The sequence below is a fragment of the Phalacrocorax aristotelis genome, chromosome 5, assembly GCF_949628215.1.
Source record: "Phalacrocorax aristotelis chromosome 5, bGulAri2.1, whole genome shotgun sequence".
Taxonomy (NCBI): domain Eukaryota; kingdom Metazoa; phylum Chordata; class Aves; order Suliformes; family Phalacrocoracidae; genus Phalacrocorax; species Phalacrocorax aristotelis.
This window is the reverse complement of record NC_134280.1, coordinates 13,276,478-13,291,946: the sequence shown is the minus strand read 5'-3', so window position 1 is coordinate 13,291,946 and position 15,469 is coordinate 13,276,478. Positions and strand designations below refer to the sequence as shown.

Sequence of the window (15,469 nt, the reverse complement as noted above, 5' to 3'; positions counted from 1 at the left end):
TAAAATTTATTCTAAAGGTAGGTATCAGTATGATAAATGAAACATCAAAAAAAAAAATCAAATGCAATGAGATGTGAACTGTTCCCTCCCAGAAATCTTTGAAATCCTATTAGCCTGTAATCAGCCGCAAATGAAAAAGCAAGTCCCTTAAGCACAGCTGAAAACACTCTATCAGGCTGTACTGCCTCCACAGCCGTTTGCCCCAAAGCAAACCCTACACTGTTTTGCTGTCTGGTGCCCATTGTTTTATACATATATATACATATACATAGAAACACACACACAGAGACACAGGTGTATATATTTATATTTTAATGATGAGTTTCCACTTTGCTTCTACATGGCAGCTCCTACATCTCCTCTACTAAGGATTTCACACACCGAGTTTTAAGGAACATAACTTTATCCTTCATGCTTTAGCAAAGTAGTTATGATGACTGTCTCTACTACATTTTTCCTTCAGCTGCCTCAGCACACCCAAGGAAAAGGCAAAGATGATTTTGTCCCAGCCCCAGGCAACAGAACATCAAATATTTGCCTAGAAAAGACTAGGGATCCTCAGTCCAAGGACACAGAAGGGACACGTGGTGCTTTGCTCATTATTCTCGCTAAAGACCTCCATCCTGCTGCTTTGGCAACCCACGCTGCCCTCATCCATGACGTGGGGCTGCCGCCACATCCAGAGCTTCCTTTGCCGTCCAGCAGCCCCTCAGCAAGGGCAGCACCCAGTTAATTACTGAGCAGATGCCAGGGCATCTGCCCACCCTCTTGGTAACTCGGCCCTCCAGGAGGAAACTGGGTGTTTTCTAGAGAGAGGAATGAGAGAAGCTGGGTGGGGGTGTGTGGGTGGGGGCGTGTGTGTGAGGGTAAGAAAAAAAATTAAAAAGCCCCTGCTTTTAGTTAGAGAGCCTTTTGGTCAGGCTTTCAGATCCTGACACCACATACTTGCTATTGTTTCCAACTGCATGAAGCCATTTCACTGGGCACCCAGTGAGCTGAGAGAGGTCATTGTAATTCATAACAGAGAAGGCTGTTGTGAACATCACCCTATTATGATACACATTTTCTCTGAATTTAATTTATAGGAAAACATGTGCTGCATAAATTCAGGAAATAATCTCCATATGTTCTGTGCTGCAGCCCTCAGCCACTCCGCAGGCTACAATATATCCCGGTTAGGCACTGACCACTTTGCTGGCACTATCATAATGTATGTCATGTAGCTAATGTGCTGCTCTTGGCTGAGAGCGGCGAGTTACAGATCCCTAACAGCGCACTCAATGAATTACAGCCTGAGGTCCCCTACTGCCGCCACTGACCCCCAGCTGACAGGCCATCAGTAACCGAGCTGCAGAGCCGCCAGAAGGCCACGATGCTGGGCCCCGGGAAAAGCCCAGTGCGGTGCTTGCTGGTGGGGAGCTATGGCCATCCCATGCTGCGCTGTCCCTGCGCTCTGCATCGTGGGTGTAATGAACTCCTACCCAGCCCGGGCTCTGCTGGGTTGTCAAAATGCGCGCTCTGTGATTTAACAACCATCAAAGCCTGGGACTTCTCCCTGTCTGATGGCAGGCCCTCAAAACCATTTGAAATCTAAAAACAGAATAGCTATGCTGTCTGCCTCCCTTCAGGACTCATCTCTTCAACTGTGGTGAGAAACCTATTATATCATCTGACAGCGATACACTTAAGGGTGAGGAGGAATGTATTTACTTACACACAATTTGCTCCATTTTTTGCCCTTTTGTAAGCAGGAAAAGCATTACAATGTGCATTACTGCAAGAGAACAGCATTTCTGGCAAATACTTTAAGCGAACACTTCAAAATCCACCTTAATTTATATCCTTACAATATCTTTAGAATGTAGATCCCTATTTATGTCATTAAAAGATAAAAAAGAGCAAACACACACCAGAAGACAAATATATGTATGCATACATGCACGCACAGATCAAAATGCTTCAGAAATATGCTGTCATTCTTAGTAGATCAGGCACCATGGTGTGGAAAATGTACAGATATCACAGCATTTCCCCATGGTCAGAACACAAAATAAATTGAAATGTTTATGTGCAAATACCATTTTGTATTATGATACCGCTGAAAAGTCTTACACAGGCCATGGGACCCAAAGTCTTGCAGGGCAGTATGTAAATACTGTGAAATAAGATACAAAGGAGTTTACATGCTGTAATGAAATGCTGATGTTTCGATGGCAATGGGACTTCTGCCACTGGCTCAGTGGGGCCAGATTTCATACCATACATACAGGGAACAGCACACTTAGGTCTCCTCAGTGGCAGGCTGAGGATGCCTCAAGGAACTAATGACACACTATTGTCTCCCATCATAATTCACACAGGTAGAGAGAACCCATTATCCCAGAAGACTACCCAAGCATAGCAGGTTAACACTGGCTATATTAATTCTAATGGCTTAGTTAATGAAATCCCACAAAATGGGATGCTTGTGGAAGTAAGACGGTGATGATACCACATGGTCCATGCCCCCAGTTCCCCTCTGGCCATCTACGAACTGTAGTGCATTTGGCGAGGACTCAGGAGAATACCTCTTGTCGGATATCTAAGAGGTTGGATTTATTATGACAGGGCATTGCTATCAAAAGCGATTCACTTTAAATCACTGCCTCACAATAAATGTCTTATTCGAGGCATAAAGGCATACACTGAAAATGCTCAATTGAAAAACAATTCCATTTGTATCTCCTATTCAAGTTATTTTTTTCTCCGGTTCCTTATTCTCACTTACCAAGGACATTTGCATGAAAATAAGATCTTACTCATAGGAGCTCACCTGCTGCCTGCTGTTTGGGAGCTGTAGGCCTCCCTGTTGGCTGTTGCAATCATTTCTACAGCAGTGATCTCAGATAACACAAAGGATTAAGACTCTGCAAGTGGGGCACTATTCACAGCCTACTGAAGTCAATGGAAACTCTTACCTATGACTCAAAGGAGTTTTTATGGGGCCTTTGAAGCCTGACAGTGCTGAATCTTCACTAATAGCATGTGCTGTAAAAACGCTTCTGCTTCCAAGATGATGGTCCTGGCCAAGATCTCCTTTTCTGTAACAGCCTGAATGACATCTTCTTTCAGAATCTTCATTAAAGATTAAATGTCTGTAGTTCAAAAGTTTTTGATTCCCACTTTAATTTGCTCTGAGTCTAGATAACTTCATCTTTTGGTCATTTTTCCCTGAGAGTTAAAACTTTAGACTGTATAATAAACAGATCATCTAATCAATAGAACCAGACCTAAGAGATTAGGCTTCGACAGACCAAAGGAAATAAAGAATTACTAGAGCTTCTTCCCATCCCTACTACCAGACAGAAGACACACAAAAATTCCATTTTGTACCAAAAGCCACAAAACCGTCATCCAGAGCATTCACACTGAAGGACTCTGTTCCTCTCATCTACCAGGACATACTTGCTCTCCCAGTTTTCATTCCCTCTCATTTCATTTACTTCTTTCTCACTTCCTTTTGATGACTAAAAGCAAATAGGAACGGAACGACAGCATTTGATGATCTGCAGGGGCAGGGCTCTAGACCCAAAGACTGAGAAGCTCCCTTCCCAAAATGTATTTGCTCACAAAACCCTGCTGCTGCTCCGGGACAGCGTTTTGCATTTTTGCTTATGAGTTTGGAACCTAAAGGGGACATCAAGTTTGCCAGGAGATACAATAATTGTCATAGCACCTAGTCCTTTAAAACCCCATGGGCATCACCAGTTAGTTCATCAGAGGCACAGAGATAGCAGTGCTATCAACAGGTGCAGTGCAAACATTTATAAGCCTGCAAGGCACTGAGCAACACTCATCTGTGCCCAGCATCTCAGGAGCATGTGCAGCACAGGAGTTCACCTTGCTCTTTTGGGGAGTAAGACCTCAGAATTTCACACTGGTTTGTTGCACTCTTTGAGCAGTTACCTCCGAGGGAACAGCCCTTTGCAAGCAATAAGGGGGGTTTAGCACTGTCTGTTGGTTGCAAGCATGAGGCTGTGTTTGGCAGACAGGCATTTCCTGACAAGGTTAGCTTACTGTCCCATTGCTATCAACCTGCAGAGGGGATGAACTAAACAAATAATCATATTAGTTTCCAGCCAACCAAATCATAATTACTGACAACCTCAATAGCCCATGCAAGGAAGAGCGGACTTCTGTTTTCCCTAAAGCCAGATGTCATGAAAAGAGAAGAATAATCAAAAGGATGTTCGTGGCTTAAGAAAATAAGATTAGAAAGGGGGAAAAAGCACTAGACCTTCAAACAATCCCTCTAATTTTGATACCTTTAAAGATTCAAACTGCAGAGATGAGTTAGTGATCTGTACAAATCCATTATCTTTCCCCACTGAGAAGAGAAGCCAAGTGGAACTGAGCTGCTTTAGTCAGGTGCTGGTCAAGTAGCAGCTTAATTTCTCAGCTGGTGAATACAACATATGCCGTGCCAGATGCTACTGCCCTTTCCTCAAAACGAGTAGCCACATACTTCATAAGCGATTAATGGGGCTACTTGTGGAGCAGGGCACTACTCGGGAAGAGCATACTACAGCTCACAGGTACCACCATTGTGCGGGCTACAGTTGATGTTAATCTGGACAGACAAGGTTTGGGATTTTAGCATTTGATATTGGATGCAGAGGCAGAGAAGCTGAGGGGGGGGGGTGTGTGTGTTTGTAATTTATCACCCACACATGCTTAGCATCAGTGATTGTTGTTCTGCACATGATTTGTTTTGAATACATAAATTAAAGTCATGGTGTAAAATGACCTCTAAAACTGAAGTCCATTTATAAGCCAAACACATGTAACTTATCTGAAAGAAACAGTGCACAGGCAGAGGATTTTCAGAGGCATCTTCATCTCATTTTCCTTTCCACATCAGGGACCTTGGCTTGCTAGTTTCCACCTCCTGCCCTACCATTTTCAATATCACTTTAATCGATTGTGGCTTATAGATTTTGGCCTCGTGCAATCTACACAACAAACTATTCCATTTCTTACTTTCTGACATCCCATTCCATCATCTTTTAGCAACAGTGACTTCTTTATTGGATAGGTGTTTATTTTTATTTTTAAAGCTGTGAAATAAAACAACATTGCATTTATTCAAATATGAAGATTAATGCCATCCCAAGAAAAATTCTTATTAAATCTGGATTTATGTTTACATTAGTAAAGCAGGTTATTAAAAAAAATGAATGTGTTCTTCTGCAAACACTATTAGAAACTCTTGTCACTATGCCAAACAAAACTGACCTCTAATAAAAACAGAAGTACAGAGGGCCTCTGACTACCAGTGATGGGATCAGACATCCACAAGAAAACTCAGATACTATTAAAGTCCTAATGAAAGGAATAGTCAGAAGGAATTCCTGAATGCAGGGCATGTTTGTCTGGACTGCAAAGCACAACGGTTTCCTAGCCTCAGCAGGCTTTTGAGCCTTAAGAAAACATGTCCCCCAGGGCTGCCGTATGGAAAGAGGCAGAGGGGACTAGACATCCTTTTGGAAAGGCAGCTCGGGCAAATCAGTGCACTCAAGTGTTATTCCCTGTCTCTGCCCTGTGTCAGTCAGTGTCTGGAGGCATCTGTCAGATTAAGATGTGCTCTGCTCCTGCGCTTCTGCTCTGTGGTTGCAGATCTGAGACTTCTATGTGAACATGGCAAGTTCCTGTAGTCTGGTGACATAGGTAGAAAGGGGAAAAAGGGTGGTCTAGGCAAAAGCAAATCACAGAATCACAGAACGGTAGGGGTTAGAAAGGACCTCTGGAGATCATCTTGTCCAACCCCCCTGCTTGAGCAGGCACACCCAGAGCAGGGGGCACAGGACCACATCCAGGTGGGTTTGTCCCCGGTGCAAGGGACACAGACAGGTGCTTTACCTAACTTCTGCAAGATGCTGATGATTTAAGAACACAAATTATGCTAAAATGGGAACTTAGGAAGGGAAAGAAAATTTCAAAGGCAGACAACTTAGAAAGAAATGGGAGTGACGGTAAAGAAATCTGAAAACAGTCTACAGTTGTCACCCAGGCTGCACAAAGTAATCCATACTCAGGCAGCTCCTTTGTGAAAGTTGGATTTTGTTAAGCTCTCGGTAATTATTTTCTGCTCAACAAGATGTAGATTCAACTAGACAGAGCCTTTGTAGATTAATGTACGTTGGAAAAGACAAATAAATATTAGACAACCTACTACACCCTGAGGATCTAACATATCTCTTATCCAAGGCAGGGCTATTTTAACATTGCATAAGGGGCAAAATGGTCCTGCCAACATATTCTCCATTGCTTTTTCCCATGTAGTTTTAAAAACACCATCAAACAACGCCCATTCCACTTTTTAACAAGAGACAACATCACTTAAGTAAATGGATATTCTTGAAATCCAGCCCTACCCCTTTGCAGACTGGAGTGTTGCCATAGATCTATAGTACTTTGGTATTTTGACTTGTAAAAGACTCTAGACAGTATATTATTATATTTTTTCTACAACTCATACATATTTCATATACTTACATGTACTTAAATTTTAAACTTAAAACAACAATAACAAATTTGCTCTGGCTCCAGATACTTCCTTCTCCCCAAACAGGTAAAACAGCACATCTCCTAATAAAAAGTTAATGACACATCTGTAGCATTATATTCATTCAGTATTAACATTGGACACATTTGTGTTTTATACTGCAAATGCTGCCTGGAAGTTTGAGGCATGAAACAAACCAGCCATGGCAACAGTAAGGCTGTAGACTCCTTGCATCAGGAGCCATGTCGCTGAATATGACCATTGCCTAGAATACAAATCTTACGACTTAATAGTAGTGAATTGCAAGAATTGACAGATGCAATGAATATCTGCCCTGGGGCTTGCTGTTAGCTTTAGTTATTAATCTTGTTTGTATAACAATAGCATCAATGTCATCCTAATACTATGTATTCCAAGAAAACTACCTGCTTTCCTGTCAGTCACCACTGTGTTGAAACTAATTTCACATAGCCCACCTAGCAGGCATCAGATGGTAATGACTTCTAGACATCATTGATCTGAGCTGGCCTAAAGCCAGCCTGCTAGAGGCAAAAGGATCTGTACGCTAAACCGCTCCCTATCTTGCAAGCTAAGTCATGTTGGCAATACACTTTGAAAATAAGGAGCAAACAAAAGCCCTCAGCATGTTCAACCTCCCTGCTTTTTCCTCCCTCCTAGCAAATCCAAAGCTCCCCAAAACAAATTGGCAACCTAGTCATGATAGTAAGGAGACAAAAGGCAGTGAGCCCTGAAATTAGCTGATTTTGTTTGGCATTTTCTGAAGTGACCTTCATCTGTTTCAGCAGTTGTATAACCCTGGACTCTTGCTACTGCTGAATTCCCCTTCTGCCACAGTGCCATTCACCTGGGGCCATTTACATAGTTTGGAGCTAAAAGTGGGAGCCTAAAAGTGTACAGGCAGCTTAAAATAAATGTAAAGCATGTAATTGGTTTGAGCATTCAATAGAAATGGGAAAAACTGTAATAATTCATCTGGGTCGGAGCAGAGCCCTTTTCCACTCTCATCCCCTGACCACTCTTTTCAGTGATGAAAACACCAGCAATCTCAGCACAGGCTTATTCCTCAAACTAAGCCTCTTGCTGGTTTCCCCACCGGCCCCACATAGCATTTCTCTCCTCACTGTTATTTGTGATTCCTTCATACTTAAATTCCATCTACAAAGTATGCTATTTTCTTTCTTCCATGCCATTAAAGATAATGTCAAACAAGATGAAACTGAAAACCAATCTCTGGCATCTTACTGGAAACATAACCATGCTCACTACATTGCCACTTAACCTTGCCTTCTTTTTTATCCAATTTCAGACACACGTGGCCACATCCCTTTCCAAGACCCTTCAGATGAAGCTCAACTGCTATCCTGAAATCCAGGTTTCTTAGACCTGTACCATCCCCTTGAAACTTAAAGGTCATATCCTGCAAATAGTATGGATGCGCTTAACTTTACATATATAAGCAGCTACATTAAAGAAAATGGGAGTAATTGCCTGCTACAGCAGATGCAAATGTGTTTTCAGGATAGAGAAAATGGTATAATTTTGTACTTCTATTTAAAGAACACAGATCCATTTCATCTACCAAACTTCATTCTTTCCAAGAGCTTTAGTGATCATCGTTCTGTTTGATGTCTTCATTCTCCGTCAGCGGTAGTCTCGCTATTTACTTAAATGTAACCAGAATGCCAAACCAGATGTTTAGTGATTTATTCTGATGTATTATTGGATACTGTGGACGACAGAAGATTGGGCTGAGCACTCTCCTTTCTGCCTATGAAGTCTTTCAAAGCTTTCAAGCATTATTGGTGGTACAATAATTAGCTAATTCCCTTAATTTTGGAGAGGCCATATCAGCCAAAGCAGATGGAAATTGATGATTAAGCTTTATCACAACATTTTTGTAGGCTGTTACCTTTCCTTTCGCCTCTACTCTTAAAAGGATGTTGAATGAGCTGGATATTTTTTAAAACTCTCAGGGAGAAGATTTTCAAAACAAAATCTGGGCCAGATTTTCAACAGCCTCAGCTCAGAAGAAGGGGCTGGATCTTCAAGGTCTTTGATGAACAATCTGGCTATCAACATCGCCTCAGCGTTCTGCTGGATGCTGGGCTCCGCTGAACCACAGCCTCTGCTTTGTTCCTTCCCTTACCTCTTTTATCATTTTCTCTCCTGCACTTTCTACCCAACAATAGTTCCTTGTTTGTCCTTCAAGGAATTTTTGTCATTCTGATGAAGAGGTCAGAGGATTTCCAGCCCATATTCAATTCACTGTCTCCCCCAAACTGGGAAATTTTTAGACCTCTTCCCAGACTGTATTATTCCTCAAATTAATCCTCCAATTAAGTTCCCCAACAGTTTCACTCTGTAGTTCTGGTTTTGTGATCCTAAATTCAAGTGCTTCTTTCCTTTGTTACAGAGGATTTTGCACCATACAAGGAATAAAAAAAAGAAGAAAATAACAATAACCACCAAAACAATCCTCCATGTGATATCTCAACCCCCTTAAAGTATAGTGTGGACATGGTACAGGGACTGGGCTTGGAGCTCCAGTTTTGCACTTTGGAGAGAGAAAGCGGGCAGAAAACTCTCTGCTTCTTTTTACTGCTGACCTGTTTCTTCCGAAAACTCCCTGGAGCCATTTCAGGCGTTACTCACCTACATGTACTTAGCTGTACTGGCCCAGACCTATTTAGAGGTGAATTGTGTTTCCCACATGGATCTCAAGTCAGCAAATAAGAGTACTTGTCAGCTGAGTCATTTCTGCTAGCTTTGCATTAAGCACCATGGCTGGAGGGGATGTACCGCAGAATTTAGGCCAAGTAGGAGGGCAATAGCTCAGCATCACTTGACAGCGAACTCCCTGCAACCAGGTCAAAAAAGCAGGCAGAGTTCAAATGAGAGCATGTCATAGCTGCACCAAGTGGATCTGGCTCTCCCCATAGCCTCGGAGGCAGGAGTATCTCCACTGGCATGAGGCTGACCTAAGGTGACACACAACCTGATGGGATACCAACACGTGAGCACAGCATGACAGGGGAGGACAGGCAAGCCAAACTATTCTCAGAACCACATTGTACATCCCAAAATTGCAACCTGCATCATGTGAACTGTAAATTTTATGCAGAAAACTGGAGGAAGGAAGAGGAAAGAATGAATATCAACATAAAGTGTGTTAAAATAAACTGCTTAGGACAGGGAGAGCAGACAAGGTGGATATTCAAGAGTCCCTCTGGTCTCATTCCTAAGCACATTTTCTTTTCCTCATTTGAATGTGTAATCAAAAAATGGCTACAAAATCACTCCAAGGCCAGCCTCAGGTTTCCGTCTGCTCAGAGGCCCACGGCTGTGATGCTGGAAAGGGGCAAGACAAATCACAACGCGTTCCCTACAACAACCAGCTTCATTTTCCTACCTGTTTGATTGCAATTCCTAAAATGCATAATCTCACCCCACCCTTTGAAAAAATTACTAAACTACCCCTACAGATAGGCCCCACCTGAAAATAATGGTCCAGATCTGAAGGCTTCACCTCTTTAAAATTCAGATTCAGGATTTTGTTCAGACACATTCTAGAGATATGTTGGTGTCAGTGATAAAGGTGCAGTGCTGGCTCTCCAAATATCCCTCCCCAAAGCTTGGGGGCAACTTGAGGTAAAAATCCAAGCTCATTTGAAAATTGCAGGGAGATTACAAAGATTTCAAAGCCATGCAAAATTCAGCAGCAAGCACAGCCAAACTACCACCCAGCAAAGCAGCCTTCAAAACACGCTGCATGTTCAAAGGGCTTGTAGGTTTTGCTCACATTGGACATCTTCCTAATAGTCTCCAGCGAGAGTGGGGTATGGCAGCACTGAAGCACAACAGGAAAACACACGCAAAAGGCAGGGTCCCTGCAGCCAAGTCCAGCCTGTAAATTTGGGCAGCTGACATTACAGATGTCTTCCCGTTGCCCTGCTGCTAAGACTGGCTGTTCTGAAAAGACAGATTGAGACAGGTCAGTGGGCACACACAAAACACTACTCAGACACCCAGAAATATATTGGGACAATGAACTACATCAAGACATGTGGCTGAGTTTCTGGTCACCATTGAAGAGATTAGATTGGTGCCATGTCAATAAACAAACAGTAAAGGAGACGGCAGAAATCATTTTCCCTTCCTATTTCTTCCCTTCACTGCTGCTTTTTCCCCTGTACCATTTCTGAGTCTTGGTACCAAGCCCCATGGTTTTAAAGCAGCAGAGCAGCAAGGATTGCTGGAAGGGATCAATGCTAGGATCAATTTTCTCTCAATACTTGATTGCCCATTCCAGGGAGAACCCAGAAGGAAGGGCGAAGGCAAGAGCTCTAAGTCAGCAACTGAGAACCCACATCTGCCCCCAGGGTGTAAAAGGCTGCAAAGTTTCCTGATAACATGAGGCGCAGCCAAAGAAAACAGTGTTGTGGTATTCCTGCCTGGGAGGCACAAATTCTCCATCACCTCCAAGCTTCCTGAGCCCGCATCAAAATGATTAGATTATAAAAACTGCTGAAACCAGAGCTTTTCAGGGAGGCCAGTCAAGAAGTCACAGCACAACAAAAAAGTAAGCAGGGGGTGTTGTAGGGGTGGGAGCCCTTCTTCCCGTGGTGGCTGTATAAGTATGTATTAAACATAGACACAACAATAAGCAATAAATCACAGCCCAGGAGAAGTGCCAGGTGGAATGCACTGGAGGAAATTAAAACATCCTTTTCGATACAGTTCAGTGTTGAAAGAAATACAAAGGAGGCCAAGTTGACTTATAACCTACATAGCCAGGATGCTAAGGGGGAAACGGGTTCCAACATTTGCAGCTGAAAAATTTGCAGCTGAATAATTTCCTACAAAAAAGCTTAGCTTAAAAATTCATAATAATGTCACAAATATGCTTTTAAACAAGTAAATAAATAATTGCCTTCCTTGGCTTTCCTAAGTTTTCTTCTTCTTTTCCTCTTTCCTTCAAGTGCACAGCCCCTCCACAAGACTCAGCCATAGGACAAAGGATCCATTACAATGTACACAAGTACATGACCTGGCCAGCACGCAAATTTAAGAAATTCTGACCTCCCCATCGCCAAATGTATGTGCCCACCACACTGTCAGGAGACCCTGTCTTGTGTACTTTGGTATAGGCCAGTGGCTAGCTTAAATCTCCTAAAAGTAGCATGAAACTAGTCAATGGAGGAAGAGTTTGAGTCTCCATCCCCCAAAGAGCTGCTCTCCTTCCTTATTTCACTGAAAAATACCTCCAGAAAGTTTGTTTTAGGAAAAAACAGCATTGGTACACAAGCTTCCCAGGAATTTCAGCCAGGACTCAGCACTGTATCATGCATAAAACTGAGGCTTCTTGTGGCCACCAGAATGCAAGGGAACCTCTTTGGAGCCAGGTTTCTGTTTTGCTGGGATAAGGTTGCATGAGCAGGCCACTGTGCTGCAGCCCTCAGGTCCTAGATAGGTGGGGCCTCTGTGATGTACCCCCATCTGCCTGCCCTCCAGCCACTGCTGCTTTTTCCCTGCTTGTCCCTTTTTTAGGCAGTTGAGCAAACCTTCACCATTTGAGTTTTAATGGAAGTGTCATACAAAGTACTTATGCAGGCTGAAAGTGGGACACAATCTATAAATTACCAGAGAGCTGAACTCAAGATTAGGGAAGAAAGAAAAGGAAGAACTCATTTCTCTTGAAACCGGATCATATATATGTATACACACATAAATATTCTCAAACTGAAAATCTCCAGGACAGCCTGAAGAGGACAGCTGTTATGTTCTGCCTTTTTACATCTCTGCTTTTAAGGGCTGAGGACAGGATGGCATTTTCCAGCTGTGGTTCTCTTTCTTTTACTAAACATTTCTGTGTCAGCCTGTCTGTATAAGCAACTAAACCTTTACACACTGAACACTTCTATGTCAAACTTAGAGTAATGACCAAGTTATATTTTCTGAAAGAGACAATTAAGAGGTTCAGCAAAAATGGAAAGAGCTGGCAGTTTTATATTTAGACAGACACGAATTTAGTACAAGCTCATAGATAAACTCTACTTGTTGAAAATAAAATGATGGTGACATTTTCTATATTAGGTTTTTTGGCAAGAGAAGAGGGACATCTTGCAGTAGGCCCTGCAAGATTCCCCATGAAAGAAGGAATCCATTTAGAGATGGTAACAAATTCCTTCCTCTTGTCTAGCACAGAGGACATCAGTTTCAGACAAAACTCTCATCAAGGAAAGCAAGGCAAAAGAAGGACAAATGTTTTTAAGAGGTGTAAACAAGCAATTTCTCACTGCAGACCTCACTACACACTCAGGGAGTTTATCTGAGCGTATGTCTCAATCAGTTGGTATCACAGTCTTTGACCTGCTTGAATGGGGGGATACTATTTAGATGCAAAAACATTCTACACACATTTCTGGGTGGAAAGCTGCTCTGGATCCAGGGCTGACAATTAAAAAGTCTTTTTTCCTAGTCCTTTAAAAGGTACAATCAAGGCACAGAATCTATCCAGGTGTAAGAGGTGTCACACATAGCTGAGATGAGCTATTAGGTTCCAAAAGCAGTAACAAGTTGCCACACAGCCCAGCCCTGCCTCATCAGATGTTTGAGAGGTGATTACATAGATAAGCCAGGATAGGCAGGCTGCAACTTATATTCAGAAGCCTGCAGTCACACTGCCAGTAAGAACCACCAGTAAAACACACGGAGTTATTCAAAACAACACTGAAATATCAAGTTAAAAAAAGAAAAAAAGAGGTAAATATTGCAAGTCCTTCCATAGTAAACACAAAATTAATTTCTGATGAGGATTAATTAATATTTACAAAAATATATTGCTCATTCTCATTGCTCCTGTCATAAATGTATCTATTAGGAGATGCACTTCTAACAGTGTCTTTTGTCTTGTAGTGATGAAAAAAAGCATTCTAAACCAAATCAGACTGGAATATGTCTCCCTGGTGCTTTTCTTTTTTAGCGGAATATATCAGAGCTGTAAATTTGCTTACCCTTCTGTTCTGTACATGGAGCATCTCTCCAGAGGAATTTTTAGCACTCCATTATTTAAGCCCACAAAGAGCGACCTGTCGCTGTGCAGGATTTGAAGACTCTTGATTGCTTCCTGTTGTCCATCTGGGAGGATCTGCATTTCCTCTAAATAACAGCTCCTCAGGCTCCTGTTAGTGGTAGAAAGGGCCTTCAAGATGGTGCCATACTCTAATGGAAAAAGAAATAAGAAACAAGTAAATCTTGGAGGCATTGACTTCATTCCATACCTGCCTAAAGTGTGAAATATGAATGTAATCTTTACACGGCTGCTTTAAACCTAGTTCTGGGTCACCTGTTGCCCATGCTAGAGCGAGCTCCAGCTACATGGTTACAATCCTCAGCAGTTCTCAGATGTTACAGAAACCACCTGTGAATGCATTTTAATGGGAAACCAGAAGGATGTGAACCATCTGGAGAGTGAGTACCTGGAAAAATTTCCCAGCTGGAGTACTGAGGCAGAAGAGAGTCTCGTCCTTTACCAGTGAGCTATACAGCAAGGTGACCTGAGATAGTAGGGATCATTTCTGGTGCTTTGAGTCTATATTTCTTTTGGTTTATGGAGCAGATCGCTGTGATTTGATGTCATGACAAATGACAACAGATGCAGTGGCCCTGCTGGAAATCTCAGAGGTCTCCATAATGACTGCATGGGTCACGAATCTAATTGATCCTCTTCCTGGAAGAAGCCGGCTGCCAGCTTGACACGGGGATGTTATGGCATGAGCAGTGCATGCACAGAAACTTACATGTTTTTGCTCACAGTGCTCTTACCTAAACAATTTAAAGATCTGATAAACTGTGGGAGATTTATGATGGGGAAAAGGGGGCAACCACACCATTTTTCATTAAAACCCCAAAAGGTCTGTCAGCCCCAATTGTTCCTGAAGCTTAATCTTCCTATCCCAATAACTTCTGTACTGGTGCCAAAGCTCTGCAATTTACCATGGTGGGGGTGTCTGCCATGCAAAGCTTCTCTTTCACTTCGGAGGGCCTTAAGACTGAGGCTCAAGTTTGGGCTTAGTTTATCTCAGGACTGGGTTTGTGTTCAGGACTGCTTCTGGGCAGGGCTGTCTCTGCTGAAGCATTTGACTGATTTAAATGTTTCAGGTCCAGCAGAGCTTACTCTTCAGTCACCACTAACCAGGGCCAGAATGCAAACATGAATAAGGAGGTAAGGTTATGGCAGTGGACCTTTCTACACAAATTATACGAGGTAGAAAGTATCCCAGCTTGCTCTCAGGCTTTGTAGCTGGGACTCCTCACTTAAAATAGCAAGATATCGAAATGGTAGAACCATGTTGTATTTCTGTTTAAGTACAATCTTCTCATCATAATCAATGTCCATGGAGGCTCCTACAGTGGGAATGTTACTAGAACACGTCCAAGATGATCACTTTTGAAATAAGTGGTGGTAAAAGTTAGATAATTATGACACATTCCTGGAAGGTAGTAACATGAGAATGAGACAATGACTCTGCATTCAGATGTGAGATTAAACTAACACTTACAGAGGCAATCCATCTCATTCTAAAGTCAAAGCTTCTGCAATAGAGGATAACAACATTATACCCATGAGGCTGGCCATATACTCTGATTAATCAAACTGTTTAATTTAACCTCTATCATTAGTATGAATATGGGCTAAGACAACAATTTGTAACGCTTTGTCCTTCTTCAGCATCTTTCATTTATCCAAGATATCTGTGCATTTCAGAAGAGGCAATGTGTCCTGCTAATTAGAAGATGGCAGTAGAAATCAAGAGGCTAAATCATATACTTAATTCTACCACTGGCTCGCTATGCTACCACAAAAAAAGCACTTGCCTCAGCTTCCCCATCTGCATTATATTT

The 15,469-nt window shown here is 42.3% G+C and overlaps 1 protein-coding gene across 6 annotated transcripts in view; it reads right to left on the bottom strand.

The window, feature by feature from the left end:
- Nucleotides 1-15,469, bottom strand: part of SEMA5B (semaphorin 5B) — a 274,422-nt gene that overhangs the window by 38,716 nt on the left and 220,237 nt on the right. For all 6 annotated transcript variants that reach the window (XM_075093032.1, XM_075093033.1, XM_075093034.1 and 3 more), the window contains one exon: nt 13,579-13,786. In XM_075093032.1, coding sequence (XP_074949133.1) covers nt 13,579-13,786 — 208 coding nt within the window. The remainder of the gene's footprint in view (nt 1-13,578; nt 13,787-15,469) is intronic.